The sequence below is a fragment of the Colletotrichum lupini genome, chromosome 8, assembly GCF_023278565.1.
Source record: "Colletotrichum lupini chromosome 8, complete sequence".
NCBI classification, from domain to species: Eukaryota; Fungi; Ascomycota; class Sordariomycetes; order Glomerellales; family Glomerellaceae; genus Colletotrichum; species Colletotrichum lupini.
The window spans coordinates 1575590-1589817 of NC_064681.1; the positions used below are offsets into that span (position 1 = coordinate 1575590).

General features: G+C 53.6%; 3 protein-coding genes across 3 annotated transcripts; 2 read left to right on the top strand and 1 right to left on the bottom strand.

Annotated features, from left to right (window-relative positions):
- Positions 1–200: 200 nt before the first annotated feature.
- Positions 201–6846, bottom strand: CLUP02_14936 (uncharacterized protein; the record flags this gene model as incomplete). The annotated part of the gene is made up of 33 exons (XM_049293862.1): positions 201–325; positions 373–446; positions 483–739; positions 808–880; positions 926–1022; positions 1099–1276; positions 1349–1549; positions 1603–1701; positions 1767–1797; positions 1880–1957; positions 2001–2030; positions 2087–2208; positions 2243–2310; positions 2376–2461; positions 2505–2797; positions 2865–2966; positions 3041–3175; positions 3245–3313; positions 3345–3630; positions 3780–4091; positions 4167–4351; positions 4410–4553; positions 4645–4726; positions 4865–5020; positions 5082–5102; positions 5170–5308; positions 5361–5547; positions 5618–5727; positions 5798–5903; positions 6038–6139; positions 6213–6347; positions 6400–6650; positions 6720–6846. 33 exons carry the CDS (start codon positions 6844–6846, stop codon positions 201–203), a joined length of 4461 nt encoding a protein of 1486 aa, XP_049151008.1.
- Positions 6847–9306: 2460 nt separating this feature from the next.
- Positions 9307–9516, top strand: CLUP02_14937 (uncharacterized protein; the record flags this gene model as incomplete). The annotated part of the gene is made up of 1 exon (XM_049293863.1): positions 9307–9516. One exon carries the CDS (start codon positions 9307–9309, stop codon positions 9514–9516), a length of 210 nt encoding a protein of 69 aa, XP_049151009.1.
- An 871-nt stretch (positions 9517–10387) lies between these two features.
- Positions 10388–13967, top strand: CLUP02_14938 (uncharacterized protein; the record flags this gene model as incomplete). Its single annotated transcript, XM_049293864.1, has 2 exons — positions 10388–11609; positions 11674–13967. Coding segments are annotated over 2 exons (3516 nt in total), but the record flags the coding sequence as incomplete, so codon positions are not given.
- Positions 13968–14228: the final 261 nt, after the last annotated feature.

The window sequence follows — 14228 nt, forward strand, 5'->3', positions numbered from 1 at the left end:
GATTCGCTTATACCGTACACTGTACGGATAGGGGCGTCTTGGAGTGGTGTGGCACAAGGCAGCCCTACTCAGCTTCAGGCCTCAGCTTAGAAGTAACCGCGCCGAGTGAGTGGTGTGGCCACCTAGCGACGTGTGTCCCTTCAGATGCTTGCATAACTATTGTGTAACCGTACGTAACGAATTTTCGAGAAGGAATTGCCTCAACCTCTCATAGACGGTCGGGCATGGGTTCGCATACCGCTCCCACGTGGACTATCGTGGGTCTGCTGTTCGAGGTGGAGATTTGACGCGACCTCGTCATGGTTCGCCATGTTATCCAAAGCAACTGAGTGATCGTGAGCCTATGTAGCCGAAGGTCTGTCTCTGCTGAACAAGTAGCGGCGGCGGCGGCAGCGGCCACGGCGTCTTTCTCGGAAATAGACGATAGGTTTGCTATTTGACCAACGCTGTCACTGCTGCGTTAGGGCGCGGTCGACGGGAACAAATGCTTCCATGCCAGCTGTGTTCGTAGCGTCTTGGTCCAGCTGTCGCTGCAAGATGACTGGTTTCCTAATCCTTGTAATCTCGGGTATATTTCGACTTGTCGACTCAAGCGGCCTGGTATCCTATCCAGCTGCACTAGAAGCACTGTGCCAAATCGAGCAGGCAAAGACCCTGATTCGATGGAGCGATCCCAGGGTGTCGCCGTACCGCCAACTCGCAAAGGCCTCGTGAGGGGTATTTGGAGCAGGAAACACACCTGCTCGTGTCAAAGCCTGACTAGCGAAAAAGTTGGGATTCCCGGCCGGCACTTTTGTGAGTACGTACTTCCGCTGAGCGGAACTGGATGGACATGGGCTCACGGCTTCCGAGCTGTCCTTCGGATACGAGCGAGTCAGAGCTTGATAGTGTATGGTAGTTTGGTGACGGTGACAAGCCAACTCACGGATGGCTAGAATTCTCTCCATTAGTGGGTTGATAGAAAGGAAACGTAACGTCTGCGCCTAGTGTAGTACAGAACAAAAGGTCGGAAGCGTCGCGATCTGTTGACGTAGTTATCCATCATGACTCGCGTCAGGTAAGGGAAAAAAGCCACCCCTGCTCGTCATTTTGCAAGACCTGCGCAGCGTGCATTTGATTGTTTAGGTAGTCTCGAAATCTGCCAGCCTCTCTGCGAATGGCGGTCAATAAGGGTATGGTATGCGACGGCGATTTCCGTCGTTCTGAAGTCCGGCCAGGGCGTTGGGGCAGATGAAATCAGATAACACCTCCGCGCGAGAACATCAGTCTCATCGAGCTTGTGCCGCACAGCAGTAGGGTTCTCAGCTTAGGCCTGCGGCTGCCATCTCGACGCAAGGTGGTGGTTGACGGTGGAGTCTTCAGGGGAACCGCAAAACAGCCTCAACTCTGTTGAAGCCACGCGGGAGACCAGCCAAAAGATCCACCGAGAACGCGCTTGTTCTTCGAATGGAGGGTCCCGACTCCCTGATGAAGATGCTTGAGATCCCGCTGCTGATGAATCTCCAACTCCAAGACAGCCTCCTCCAGGAACACCAAAGGGACTAGGTTGCTAGAACCACATGCCCCGCAAAGAAGGCTGGACGACCGTTGTACGGAGTATACCATCCACAAACCGAAGTAATGGATAGCAGGAGGCGGAGAATTCATGAATAGGTTCTTTGAACGTACGACCAAAAACACGCTGTCAGCCGCGAGCGTGCGCTAATTACCGCTCAAGCTGGAGGAAGACCGCAACTCCCTTCGAGAGTGAGATCGATTCCAGCAACCTTGAACTTGCGGCGCCTACACTTGCCATTGCTGGAAGAACTTGGCCAGCAGGGCTTTTCTCTCTCTCTCTCTCTCTCTCTCTCTCTCTCTTTCTCTCTCTGGCGCGACAAACCGCTGGTAGCTGAATAAACGATGATGAGTTGATCCGAAGGGCGGGACTTCCATCAGACCGAGGCACTGACGCGAACCCCTGTCGAGATCGCCAGCCACAACTCAGCATCGGTTTACCTCACGAAGCAAACCCCGAGTCGTCTTTCAGGGATCTGCCGCAAGGAGATGCTCTGGTTTCGGTTCTCGTTCGCTGTGCGCGTAGCAACACCTATCGCCTAATGGTACGCAATTTGCGCATCCCAATGTACCTGTAACATGACCCAAGCCGTCGCAGCTGGGATATTTGTTGCAGTTCGGAGAGAGCCCGCCTTCACTCGACTTTTCCACGACCTGATCGATGCTGTTAGTCTCTTCCTTCCCTCACGTTGAGAGAGTAGTCGTTGCAGCCTTGTTGGGGGCCGCGAATACAGCGTGGGACTCGTCGCATCGTAGCTTCGTCACACAAGATTAGCGGACATGAGTTCCCAATTTGATCGAGCTAGACCGTAACCAGTTACATTTGTCATCTCTCTCGGCCGATTGTAGGCTGGCAATAAGCTTTGGTCGCCATATGCCAGCGGGAGAGAAGTGGTGCTGTTCGGAGCTAGGTGTGAGGTGGTGGTCGATCGCGGACGCGAGATTCGCACATGGATGATGGCAGAATGCTCACAGCTTGCACGCGGAACAGTGACTCCATAGTGGTACCGGTAGACACGGTAGGAGCGTCGGACGGAAGCCGCTTCATGGCGTTTGTAACTGTCGGATATCTCTCCGCTCCCGGCCTACAAGCCAAGCCTCTTGCGAGTTCTCTGCTTTCCTCTCCTTTGAACCTTGATGCCGGAACCAGGCCAAAGCACGACGTCCTGAAGTATCCCATGGCAAGCATATCTCTCGATCGGGGGAAGTTCGGACACAAAAAAATCTCTGCACCCTCCCAGGGCTCATGATGCAAGCGTGGCGTGAGTGATTCGTCACTAAGAATTGGCTTGCAACAGAGTTTGGAACACATCAGGATTGAGGAAAATTACAGCGCCACCGTCTGATGTCAAGTTATCGAAGTCGTACATCTTGATGATGGAATCTCGAGATATGGCCAAAGCTTCCGGATCCTGTGCTTCTAGAAGAGAATAATGGGGACTTGGAATACCGGTAAGAAGGGTTGAATGGGGCCGTGGACCCTCACTTCACCGTGCTCGAGCGTCATCGTCCCACGATTCTCGAGCTGTCCAATGCGTACCACGGCGTCCCTCGCGTTCAGAGAAATGCGGCCAGCGACGCCACCTAGCCTGGGGTGTGAGGAGGGGTTGCTGCCAGGTAGCTGAATGTGAATGAGCTATGCCGAAGAGCCGGGTATAGTCTGCGTACTGGCTGGTACCTAAGTCGCTACTTCTTGCGCTGCAACCTCGTTACCCAAGTTGGCCACCAGCTCAGCAAAGCCTCCAACTTTCTCAGGCGACTATTGCTGGCAGCTCCCCCCAACCGTGCACTGTAGATGGTGCTGAAGATGCACGGTGAAGAGCAGCGTCTCCGACTACGGCCCCCAGCCAGCGTCGTGTCATTTGTGATTCGAACTTCGAATTGACGACCGCGTGATGTGGTGTCTGATCAACACACTCTCGTATCCCAAGGCAGAAGAGAGTCGGAAGGGGAAGGCAGTTTGAGGAATCAGGATTGTTCTCGGGTCCTGCAATTTTTCTGGACTTCGTGTATCCCTGTAAACTGATGTAGTCGGAGTGGCTGGGGAAGCTTGCGTAGTGGGTGTATGTACGGATACTACGGTTGAATTGCACAGTACAAGTGAACGAGCTTGCTCTCGAGCCAGCAAAAAGTACCGCTCCCAAACGGATACCAACGTCGATACGGAGTACTCTCAGGGGAAAAAAGCATTTCCGCTGTATGCGACATGTGTCGTGTCGAGTCACGTCGCGGAATGCTGGACTGGGTTGCCAAAGTTGAACATTCTTTTTGGGCTCTTCGCATGCCATATCACGACGTCAATCGAGCTGTCACTTTCTGATATCCGCAGCCCGCAACAAAAGGAGTCTGTGGTCATGGCTGAGATGGGTCCAGTGAGATCGACCTCTGTGCCCCGTTCTCCATCATCTGAGATGGCCCCGTCCCGTTGTGAAAGTGATGCGAAAGATGCCCATTGGATGGCGGGCGCGGGTAGAGATGGGGCGTGAGACTCTTCTGGCTCTTCTTTGGGGCATCCAAAAGAAACGTCCATGCTGCAACTACTGATGATTGAACCGACAACAGTAGACATGTTTTAGACAATCGTTTTAGTAGCGGTGCCTGTGCATTTCGACTCATTCTTCTCAACCTCGGCGCTGGTGCCACGAAAACTAGCCGGCGTTTGACAGGCGGGCGCCATAATAGACGGTCGATCGGACATAGGCGACTGTTGCTGACAGCGAAGCGGTGACTCGGCCAAAGTCCGATTTGCTTGCACGGAAATGTATGTTTTGGAGCCGTTTCGCTTGACTCGTGGATCCTGCACAACATCCCCCAACATCCGTCATGAGGTAACAGTAGCCTTGTGTTCCTCGCACACAGTATGTCTGGAGAGGCGGCAAAAAGAGGCACGAATACATAGCCATGTGCTGACGGCAATTGCTCGTCCGCTGGACCGGTGGGGGATTTATTCTGCGATACTGTACATAGAACGGGTGATTGTGCGCGATATTGCTTCTGACCTTTCCGTATCGTTATGCCAAGAAAGACATGGAACCGTAGTTATACCTTGGCTCCTCGCCATGAGCGCGCCAAGGGAAATGGACAGCAGACCTTGATATTGTGTCTTCTGATCATCAAGAGCTTTCCCGGCGGTTGTCCTAATCTTTCATTATCGTACGCTGGCCCCTTCCCCCTGGGACAGGACCGGAAAACCCAGGACAAGTAGCGTGGTAGCAAGGTTTGCCCAGCCTCCTTAGTTCAAAGCCGTCGAACCACTGGGTTTCTGTATGTTCTATAGAATTTCTGGACTCGGGTGCTCAGCTCGACGAACAAGGGGTTGCCTTGCTCCCAAGATGATTGATACTGCCGCTGCTGGACTATCGTGAAATTCCAAGGCTGGATGGCATGATGGCTCGAAACAGTAGTTTTGGACGATAGGTGACGGTAAACTCGCGAAGCCCGAGTGGCTATACCAAATTGATTCATGCTTGTTGCGATCAGTAAGTGCACAAAACAGACGGAGTGGCAGGGACAGCTGGGCAGCTCACCGCGGTTGATCCTGTTGCTGGCTGCCCTCCGTGTTGCACAGTACGAATATAGAGTGTGATTGGGACGCTTCGGTCCAGGTGTCCGAACATTGCCCTCAACAGAACATGCCAAAGAATTTTGACATACGTCATACTGCCAAAGTGAAGGAAGTGTGATGACTGGGAGGGTGCGGCGGTTACGCCTGCTGTGAACTGCCGTAGCGAATCATTCAGAGTAGTGTAAGCTCCTGTCTAGCCCATCAGAAGCCATCGCCCATCTATTTCTCGACGGTGCCAAACGATTCGTGTTCGTAGCAGCGTGACCCTGCATGCTCTTGGAGGCCAGGAGATTCGTTGATAACGCTTGGCGTGGAGGTTCATAGTGTCTTCGTCGGTACTCGGCCCCGAGGACTCCGCTTTCCGCTATTCGTACATCGTCGTGATGTATCCGTACTTGTGCAATCGGCGTGATGCCGGCCGCATTGGACTGTCAAGATTGAGTCGACCCATATGTCGAGTAGGCCGCTCGGAGCTCGTCCGCACTCCGGCCACCGGACATGTTTCCCTGACCACTCCAAGGGTTTCTTATTTCTTTCGCGTGCAGGCTGTTGCTGCTGCACACTCGGGATGTCAGAACGAGCCGACCATCGCCTGTATATCCGTACGGCTAGGAGGATAATATCAAGGTTGACTTGTGCGCGGTTTTAATGTACCGCGTATGCAGCCACATCCCTGACGCGTGTTTTTGTTCTGCAGCAGACAGACAGCAGGTGCTGCCAAGAGGAGTTCCCGAATGAGAAGATAGGTCTGAATGCCGCCCAGTATCCCACGCCCAGCGAGCATCTGCATGGTTGGTGCATCCACAGAGCAGGGGCAGATCCTCGTAAGATGCAGCTGGCGGGTACCTCGGATCTCGAGGCGGCGAGCAAGGCAGTGGGCAGCAAGGTGCCCTACCCTGCCCTGCCCTTTTCAGGTACCCATACATTGAGCGTGCCGTGGCCAGACTGCAGCAGTGCAGAGTAACGATACCACGTCGATTCGCGTGCGGCGGTCGTGACGCTTGCAGGGTTGGCAATCGTCTCATCAATTTTGCGCGAGCATGGTCAGAGAGGTTTACCTTGTCCAATTGGAAGGACACCCATAGCCATGAACCGTTGGATGCGGCGGGTTTTCCGTGCGTACTGTACAGAGTAGCAGCATGGTTTGTAATCTGTCTGGATGGTCAATGTCGGTGATGAGAGCTCGTGTGGGTGTCGTCCAAGATAATTTTGATGATTGTGTGGCCACCTAGGCGGTGCGACATGGATAGTCCAGGTTGTCAGCAATGTGAATGAGCGACGAAGCTCGCGCTGATGATAGGATTAGCAGGGGTTGACGTAATGATTAGTGTTTTCCCGGCGGCTTTTGGGTGTAGGAAAGGCCGCCAGAAGACGAATTGGAGCGATTCAACCGCGTGTATCGTGTGTCGTGGGTGTGTCAAGTGCATTGTAACAAGAAAACAGCCGGGCGGCATCCAAGGAAGGCCGAGATACGGAAAGCTAGCAGAACCCCGAGAGGATGACAACGCTGTTTCGAGTAGCTGTGCGTTGGCTGTGGTGGTGATGAGAGAGCGACACGATATAGTATGATATGTTGAAGTGCAATTGGCAGCATTAAGACAAGAATAAGGGTTCATCACATCTGCTGGCGCGTGCTGGCCTGCAGGTGGAATCCAACCCGGAATCCACCCACGCACGTACGGTATCCTCATGATGAAGAAACGGGAGTTGGGGAGGGGAGGGGTCATTTTTTGGGGGGTGACAGCGTAAGGTAACGAGACGGGACGAGGAGGGGTCGAGATGGCGGGCGGGCGGCTGCTCGTTCTGGCGGATACTTTACCTGTACTTAGTATGTTCCTTGGGTTTGGGGAAGGAACCTCACCATCCATCGTACCCGTGGGCCATACCTACCTTACAGGCCACTTACTCCAGCTGACGGTAATCGAGAGGAGCATGGTCGTGGGAGACTAGGACCACATTCGCGGGAGTGCATGCTGCAGTCTGCACAGGGCATGTCTCTTTTTGGGGGGAAGAAGCCACTGAATGACACCGCCAGCAACGTGTCAGCGTGGGAACCACAGCGGCACAGCGGTAGTGCCAGGTGGGATAGTTCGGGGCGTGTGGACCCTAAGGTAGGAAGCAAGGTAACTTCTGAGGTGCGATGGTGGACGTTGTTCACTGTTAGGCCCCGAGGGAGGGGGGGAGTTACTGTGTAAAGATGGATCTCTAGCCATCTTAGTTGGGTCGGATACATGGCGGGAATGGTGGTGGTAGGGTCACTCGGCTGTCTGGCTACCTTAGGGCAAATGTTCTACTCCGTACACAGAGTACCTACCAACTCGAGACGTACTCATACCGAACCCGGGGGCTGGGAAGGGTGGTGGATGCTTTCTTGCTGGTTCGGGGCAAAGACGCACGAGGAACGACAACCAGGACGGGGACCAAAGGAATTGGGGGAAAAAAAAAGGGGGGTCATGGAAGTATTGGAAGAATTCGAAGAAGGGAAATAAAACCGGGACAAGACTTGAGCAAATTCATGTTCCCCGTTGACAAGGAAGGAGCCACAAATGCTCGGCAGGCACAGATTAGCATCGAGTACGAAGTACGGACGATGAGTACGAAAACACGAAGAATATCCGTACTGTGCCTTCCCTCGCTGGAATCGCCTCAGGCTCTTACGATACAATCCAATCCAATGCGACACGACACAACACAGTGGTGCAGGTGCAGTGAGCCAGCGTGCCAGGCCTTTTGCTCAAATGCGGTTTCATTTTCAGGAAGGTGTGCGGATGCGGAGTTCTTTCCGCCCATGCTCACGGCAAACTGGCAATAGAAAGACATGGCAAGCGCCAGGGCAGGGCATCTTAAGCAAGGAAGGCGGACAGACAGACGCTACTACCTTGGCTTAGCACGGCATGGTTGGCATGGCATGATACCGCCGCAGGAGAACCGTCTTGAAGAAACGTACGGAACTCTGCATGTACCAACCACCAAGGTACCGGCCTGTTTGCTGTCGCCTTCACCTCCCTGAAATCGTGCAAAAGGCTGTCATCTGGATGGTAATGATGAGAAAGTTTAAATGTCCCGTCCTTGTTTTTGCGACTTTTTTGTTCTTCCTTTTTTCCTTTTTGGAGCTATGAAGGCTGAAGTCATGAGATACCATCGAGGGGAGGGTTTCCCTGGAGGATTGGATCAGCGTTTAATAACGAACCTACCGCGAGGCATGTAGCATTGCTCGGGGAATTAGACTCATATTACGGTAAAAGCAGACGGTGAGACAAGTGACTCGATACCAACTAAACCATTCGATCATTACTCGCTAACCTAGGTATGCACTACTCAGTCACGATGTAGATACGGTGAGGTAAGGTAACCAGAATAGAGCGCACAGAAAAAAAGATGATGTGCATCCGACCGTTTATAGTCAAGGGGAACATGGCAGCGTCGAGCATAATAGTATAGCAGTGCATAGCCCGGTCGATCTAATGCAGGCCTTGACAATGCTATGCCTGTTTCTCTCTCCCGTCAATCTCTACTTCCTCTCTCCCAGTCATCTCCCTCTCGTTAGGTTGTGAAGCGCCAAACTAAGGTGATACCGCACGCAGGCTTACCTCCTGCGTAGATACCTACCCGTTCCAGACATGAGCAGCGGAAAGACGGTGGTTGAGGAGGTACCTTATTCCACGGTAGCTGCGATACCGGGTGCACCTCAGGTCGAAAGGAAAATGAAAAAAGGGTTCGCGTCACCGCCCTGTTGCAGACCAGAGTAACGGTAGGCGTGAACCCTGTGCAAATACTGACAGGTTCCCTCGGCCAGGTATCTTGTTCCGTACCGCCTTCCTCAGGCGAACAGATGTGAATGGATTACTAGGTGTAGCTAGTTCGATTTTTGACACTCGCCTGCACAATGGACGTCGACCGAACCAAGCACCCAAGTTCGCATTACCTCACCTTTTTCTCCCATTCCCTCCCGTGTTGTCTTGTTTCCCAGCACACACCACCGTCTCTTGAATCGCGTACCTCAGGTATTCCTCAAGGGCCTCGTCTCTGCGTTTACTACGGGCATACACCGTAGATCTGACCATACAGTGCTCGCCCTGTGTACATCGAACGTCGGGTCTCCGAGGCAGGCGTGCCCAGGCAGACGCAGGCATTGGCAGGCGCTTCCTCAAAATTTTCTCAACTGCCCTTGGAAATCAGGACGGAACATGGGTGCTTGTACCTTCCTGGCTTGCTGCGCAGCTGTTGTCGTCTCGTCGCGCGGTCTCTTCCCGTCTCTCTCCTTCTTTTGCGCGGTCCTGGGCTGTCTGCGTAATTTATTCTTCCTTCTGCGTGTAGGTGTGCCTAGTAAAGTTTCCTTCTCTTTCGGAATTTCCTGCCTTTTGCCTGCCACCTCTCACTTCTTCTCTGTCCATTGAGCCCTGCCCTCTTGTTCGTCTTCGTCATCAATCTGCCGCTTACCTATTCTTTGACGGCACGGCTGACTCTGACTCGACCAAAATTCCATCACCGAGAATCAGTCCTCGAAACGGGACACACAGGCAAGAATCCGGCAAATCCTCTGATATTTATTACCTTAGCCCCAAAGTGGATTGAGTGCAAAAAAGGAAAGAAGCCAAACGGGTCACCCTCCCACGTCCACCTCCCACACCTTCCAAGTCACCCACCTCACTGATTTTCATTTTCGCATCCACACACACCCCCCCAAAAATTTCATACCGTCCGCACCTCACTCAGATGCTTTGATCTTGGACCGCGGTGACCTCCAACTTTCTTGTTCTGCTTCGGCCAAGTCTTCTCTTCTCTATTCTACCACCCAAGAAGTCGAGGTACTCGTTGAACCCTACCTAACTTTACCTACTCGACAACGCGAGCAGAAACACAAGCAACTTGCCATTCGCAGTCACCTGCATCGATACCGTACAGTATCGGAGTATCCTACCCTTCGTGCCTTCCTTGCACAAAAAGGAAGAAGAATCCACCGGTACACCACCATCCCACCCTGGTCTGCTTCCTGCCCACCTTTCCCTTCGTCACCTACCGATCCATTATCCGTCAACCAGGATTCCGACCAACGGCCAACCTCCCACACTTTCTCCGAAAAAGGCCCTTCACCAAGACCAAGCCGGATCCACTCCTCCCAGAAGGGGCGACGTCCAAATCCACTTCTTCCCTTTTTTCCCCCCTCCACCTCTTTGGACGGAGTGACCATTGCTCAACGGTTCCTGCCTCTCACACCCTCGGCACCCACCCCGGCAAGACCACTTTTTTTCTTCCCACCCACACACCCCTCTTTCACACCCCTCTCGGCGGCACCAGGTACCTGACAGCTTTTTTTTTTTTCTTGCCGAAGAGCAACGCGAGAGAAAAAAAATAAAAAGGATCGGGGCCCATCTGCTCCACTCCCGACCCTCCCCAAAACCACCTCCAAACGGGATCAACTGGAGCCTCATCCCACCACAGAAAGTCCACCTTACAAACAACACCTCTCAGCGCGTGTTGTCTTCTTTGGGTTCGCGACTTCCTTCATTCGTCTGGCGGAAAGCTTATCCTGAAGAACTTCTCGACTGTGCATCACTACACTCGAGTTTACTTCTCTTTTCGCCCTTGCAGCATCATCTCAACTGGGTCGGCGACTTGACTGTCCTTGTCCCACAAAATTTTTACACGAGACCCTCGACGAGTCCCGTACAGACAGACGTGAGAACGCGTCTCGATCTCGCAACAAGCAAGCTGCTCTGTGCGCCTTTGTCTCGACAAAAGGCCAACAGACCTGCCGCGGATAGCATGGACGCTTCCCAGTACCCTACCAATGGTATAAACACGACCTCGGCCTCCTACCCGTCGCCCCCCGCCATCACGCCTCATCAACTTCAGCACACCAACTCCCCGCTGCCTCACCAGACTCTGCCGCCTTTGCAGCCGCAGACCTCCGCCGCCATGAACCAAATGTACGGCAGCAACCCTCACACACCTCGCACTCCTGCGACGCCCAACACTCCGGGCTCCCAGAACAACATGCCGCCGTACCAGCCTCAGCAGCAGCAGCAACAGCAGCAGCAGCCTCGCGGTCCCTACCAGCAGATGGGCCAGTACCCTCCCCCGCCTCAGGCGTACGGCACTCAGTCCATGCTGCCCCAGACCACGATGGCTTCTTCTCACCCGCAGCCCATCGCGCCTGCTCCCGCGTCTGGACGCGTTCCTCCTGTCCTGCGTCCCATGCCTGCTGGTGGTGTCATGCCCCAGCCCGGTATGAACTCTCCCTACGGCCCCGGCGGTGTCATGCCCGGTGGCATGGGCGAGGCTGACCAGCCCACGCACGTTGTCGGCTCTCAGGGTCGCCGTGGCATTCTCCCCAGCGCTCCTGGCCGCCCTGCCGCTACTCCCGCTGGTGCCGGCAACACCAAGAGCACTGTGATCCCGGTCAAGGATGCCGATGGCAAGTTCCCTTGCCCTCACTGCACCAAGACCTACTTGCACGCGAAGCACTTGAAGCGTCATCTTCTGCGCCGTAAGTCATAACCTATTACTAACTCACGCAGCTTAGTCCCTTTACTGACGCGGATTGCGAATAGACACGGGCGACCGCCCCTACATGTGTGTGCTGTGTCGCGACACTTTCTCGCGAAGTGACATTCTCAAGCGTCACTTCCAGAAGTGTTCCATTCGCCGAGGTAACCCGACTGGTGCTAGTCACTTGTCTCACCCTCAGGCTCATGTCAAGAAGAACGCTGCTGCGCAGAAGGCGGCTCTTGGTCAGGATGGCGGTCTGAACCACCTCAATGGTCTGGGTAACATGCCTGCGGATGGCATGGTTCAGCCTTTTGGTATGATGCCTGTGTCGGACGGGATGAGCAACCTTGCGAACGATCAGAGTCAGTTGTCGCGCGCCAGCAGCCTGACTAGGCTTGATAATGGCAGTAACCAAGACAGACGGGATTTGACAGGATCTGTCATGGATGCTTCTGGCCGAGGTGGCAACTTCGAGCAGGCATACAACGGCAATGTCCCTAGCTCCATGACGCCCAATATGAATCAACAGATGCAAAACTACAATATGCCCCCGGGTCAAAATGGAATGTCCATGTATGGCGGGTCGAACTCGAACCAACAATCGGGCCTTGATTGGTCTCAAATGTTCCAGGCTGGTGCGCAACAAACCTACGCAAATCATACTCAATTCCCCCCTAATCTTGGACAGACGCAGATCGCAACCAAACCAGAGCCTAATACCGGCGTTGAAAGTACAGAAGGTCCGCTTGGCCACTCCAACCACCCCGATTCCCTATTTTTCTCGACCTGGGACGTGCCGCCATCGATCCAAGACCCTTTTACCCATCTCTCCAACCAGATCCTCAACTTCTTTTACCCTCCAGGTTCCCCGATTACCGATGGAAGCGCCGGCTTCAACCTATACTTCTCCGCCGAAAACATACGCGACTTCTTGGAAAAGTACACTCATTTCCATGTCCATTTTCCCATTCTCCATACACCCACCTTCCGTATCATGGAAGCCTATACTGGCCTGTTGGCTGGCATGTGCTGCATGGGCGCCTGTTACTCTGACCGTCTTTCCCCAGATCACGTGCGCGATATGATGAACTTCCTCAAGTCCGCACTTGTTCGCGACGTGCAGTTTTTGGCCAACTCGGTGGGCCAACAGCAGAATGGTAACGCTGACGCTGGTGCCTCAAGTAACGGTCATCGCGACCTTGAGCAACTCCAAGCTGTGATGCTGCTCCAAATTCTGCTGATCTGGAATAGTACACCGCAGCACCGTGAGAGCGCTCGTGAGATTTTCCCAGCCATGGCGGAGCAGACTCGTCGTCTTCGCCTGTTGGAGGTCTCCACCAGCACGCCCCTCTTCAGTCCGCTGCACCAGAGCAACTTTACCCCTCAGAACTTCGATGTCTCCACATTCGATTGGGGTGTGTGGGTTGAACAGGAAAAGCGGATACGCCTGATGCACATCATCTTCCTCTGCAACTCCGCCATGGAACTTTATTTCAACGCCCAGTCTCAACTTGACAGCTTCGAGATGCACATCCCGCTGCCATCTGATGATGCAGCGTGGGACGCACGGACGAAGAAGGATTGCGAGGATGCACTGGGCTTACACGGAGATGAGTTGGCACAGCAAAAGAATCCAAATGGAACACGGCGCAGCAAGCAACCGGAAATGGACTATGCTCTCCAAGCTTTGCTTCACGGATCCTACCAGATTCAGCCAGGCAGAACGAATCTTTACGGAAAGTTCATCTTGATTCACGCCATCCTGTCCTTGATTCGACGAGCTCAATTGGACGGTAGTGCCGTGATGAAGGGTTACGCGACTCCACCAATGAGTGACTGGATGGTGAATGGTGGATCAGATAACGGCATCAACAGCGGCAGGGCAACACCTGTCGATCCCGCTTTGCAGGGCATTCCGGTACATGTGCACGAATCGTTCCGCATGGCCCTCCAAAAGTTCAAGACCAACTGGGATACCGACATGGTCAACCAATTTCCTCCTGGATCAGCGAAGAACGTCCGTAGGTATGGTTTCTCTAGGGACGGCATCCATTTCTACTGGCTTGCCAAGTACCTGTTAAAGCATACCCGGTCATCAGAGCTGCAGATGGAGTCGGATGCGCGTTTCATGCAGGTGATGCAATTATTGAAGTCGGTGAAGGCATGGGTATTGTCGGATGGGGCGTCTAGGGGTGAAGATATGGGATCGGTTGGAGAGATCGACAAGGATTTTGGAGTGTCGAATCTGACACTCGACATGGCGCGACTTTTCAAACCTCTTCCGGCGGTGGTGGAGGATCCAGGAATACCTTCTGTGCAAACGAACATCGGCACAACGGGCGGCGGCATGCTTTGACATTCACAAAAAAAACCTACTGCATTTGGTCGGCGTTTTGTTTCTTTTTACTCATTTTCATCTTTTTTGTCTTGTTTCCTCACGGATCCGTTCTCATCAACTCATATGCTTTGTTGCGGAAAAGCATCTCGATTCCCTCTTGCATCAAAGCCGGATTGACGGTGGTTACTTCTGATATGCATCTTGTGGCGGGTGGTTTCATGCGATAGACGGGGAGGTGGAGTTGGCACTGCATTAGACTGCGATCAGATAGAACTTGGG